The sequence below is a fragment of the Lactuca sativa genome, chromosome 5, assembly GCF_002870075.4.
Source record: "Lactuca sativa cultivar Salinas chromosome 5, Lsat_Salinas_v11, whole genome shotgun sequence".
NCBI lineage: Eukaryota > Viridiplantae > Streptophyta > Magnoliopsida > Asterales > Asteraceae > Lactuca > Lactuca sativa.
In genome coordinates, this window is record NC_056627.2 from 241,523,477 (window position 1) to 241,525,990 (window position 2,514).

The following is a 2,514-nucleotide window of genomic DNA, read 5'->3' on the forward strand; positions in this document are numbered from 1 at the left end:
TTGTCTATGCTTTTAAGGTGTAATTTATCTAAACCAAAGTACCTTAAGAGATTTGTTTTCCTGTTAGTTTATCGAGAATTGTCAATTAATTGTTCGTTTGAGATTTATTAAACTACTTCTTTATTCTTTTCGTGTGACTTGTAACTTATAATCAAATATTTTAAATTAATTCACCACTATTCCCTGTGATCGACACCCGACTTACCTAAGCTATACTGTAATCTGACTAGGTACACTGCCTATAAGTGCATAGTTAGTCTAAGGGCTCGTTTGATAGTTGCAAACTGGGTTAGAATTGACTGGGTTAGAAGTTGACTGGGTTAGAAGTTCTGACTGAGTTAATTTCTGACCGAAACTTGTTGTTTGATTTTGCATCTGATTGACCATGTAAAAACAATATATTACCCTCAAAAAATACTTTTTTATAAAAATTAATTCGGTTAATGGCTAAGGTCAAACAATTCAACATTTAGAATTATACACATAATATTATTGTACCCAAAATACCCTTGCTCATCAAGGCAACAACAAAACAAACAAACATACATGATTTTTATGCCCAAAATACCCTTGCTCATCAAGGCAACAACAAAACAAACAAACATATATGATTTTTATGCCCAAAATACCCCTGCTTCAAGGTTCCATTAAACTTTATAAAACTTTAACTAGTATGACAAAAGTTAACTAGAACATATATATATATATATATATATATATATATATATATATATATATATATATATATCAAACTTCAAACACAACACAACCCTGCTAAAACAAACGTAATCCATATTTCCATATTACTCATTCAATAATCCAAAAATTAACAAAATGCACACTAGTTCTCATGAAGGATTAAAGTTTTGCATTTATAACCAGACACATACCAATTAATGTTAGATGTGAAGAGCATTGCCTGATGAGCACATTCCTCAAGTAAACATACAATAACAACTCAAATTACAGGAAATTTTCCATAGATGACCCATACTCAACAAGCAATTCACTTGATAAGTTACAGGGAGTGAAACATATATGAGTAGTGAATACCATAAGAAAATGAACGACTGGCTCAATTAGAAGAAAATGTCCAAATATGAATTTTCCAAGAACATAAATGGTAATTTTTGATTTTTGATTTCGAGAAAGCAATGAATAAACAAATTAATAGCTATTTTGAAAAAGCAGAAAAGCAACAAGTAGCTAATCTGATTTATCAAAGGAGTAATAGATCCTAAAGTCGAAGGTGCAAGGACGGTCGGCACCAAAGGAGGAAAGCGTTGGCGGATGGGTGGTGGCAGACTGTCATGAAGATTGTGCAAGTCGTTCACCAGGGACAATGGAGGCAGAAGCGATTGGGGTTAAAATCGGAACAACTCTCAATTGGAAGGAGACAGAGCTCAGGGAGGCAGCGCTGGAAGGGGATGACGAAATCGCCGAGAGGAAGAGGGAGGGACACAGATCATGTCGCAACTGGACGAGAACAGACGGAAGGTCTCCGGTTGCGAGGTCGGAGGAAGATGACAGACTTTGGGTGGTCGTCGGTAGCAGGGAGAGCAGGGGAAAGGATCGCTTTTCTTCTTTGGATGCGTCTTCAGTAGGGCAAAATTGGAATTGAAGGCATTGATAATCTTTTGTCCCGGTCCTTCTCATTTGAAGAGGGGACCGAATCAGTGATTTATGATGGACCGAATCGATATCTTGGACCGAGTCCATGACTTTAAAAACAATATCAAACATGCTGAATTATGTTTTTTGGACCCGGTCCCCTTTTGGACTCAGTTAGAAGCTAAATCAAACGACCCCTAAGTTTGTTAGGCTATAAATATTAAAATTAATGGGTACTTTCGTGCACATCACTCATCGTCATCATCCTCACCGCCCAAAATAGGGGTTATTTCTTTAGAAGGTGTTGGAGACAAGGGTTTTGAAGAAGGTGGGGGTTCGGTTGTTACAGGAGGTTCGGTTGTTACTGGGGGTTCGGTTGTAACAGTAGGTTCGGTTACAGGTGGTTTGGGAACAGTGAAGGTATGTCGTGTAGTGGTGGTAGAAGTTGTGTCTGTGAAAATGGGAGTGGGAATAGGAATTGTAGTGAAGGGTTGAGAGGTGGTTATTGGAGAGATAGGAGGTTGAGAAGCTGGAATGGTAACAGATGGAGGTGAAGGAGGAAAAGAACCAACCGGAATTTCTGGAGTAGGGGAGCGAGGTGGAGTATCCCCTCGGCCCGAAGCCCCTTCATCAGAGCTTTCGCTCTCAGATTCTGAAGGAACTGCGTTCTTCTGCGTAGGAGGAACATATTCTGAATCCGAATCACTGGAGGATTGAAGAATAAGTCTCCTAGCGGGCTTCTTCTGCTTTTTTTGGGTTGAGGTTGAGAAGGAGCAACTTTATCAGTTTTTGCTTCTTGGGGGTCTGCCACTTGGCTGGTTTTGCGACCGGTCCCTCCTTCTGCGTTTCAGGCTTCTTACCCCTCTTGGCTGGCTTATCAGCCTCTTCAATGGAACGAAGCAT

The 2,514-nt window shown here is 39.4% G+C and overlaps 1 protein-coding gene across 1 annotated transcript; it reads right to left on the bottom strand.

Moving 5' to 3' along the window:
- Positions 1-1,859: 1,859 nt before the first annotated feature.
- On the bottom strand, positions 1,860-2,514 carry LOC111897935 (extensin-like). Its single transcript, XM_023893891.1, has 2 exons — positions 2,440-2,514; positions 1,860-2,354 (listed from the first exon to the last, which is right to left on the bottom strand). Exons 1-2 carry the CDS (start codon positions 2,512-2,514, stop codon positions 1,860-1,862), a joined length of 570 nt encoding a protein of 189 aa, XP_023749659.1.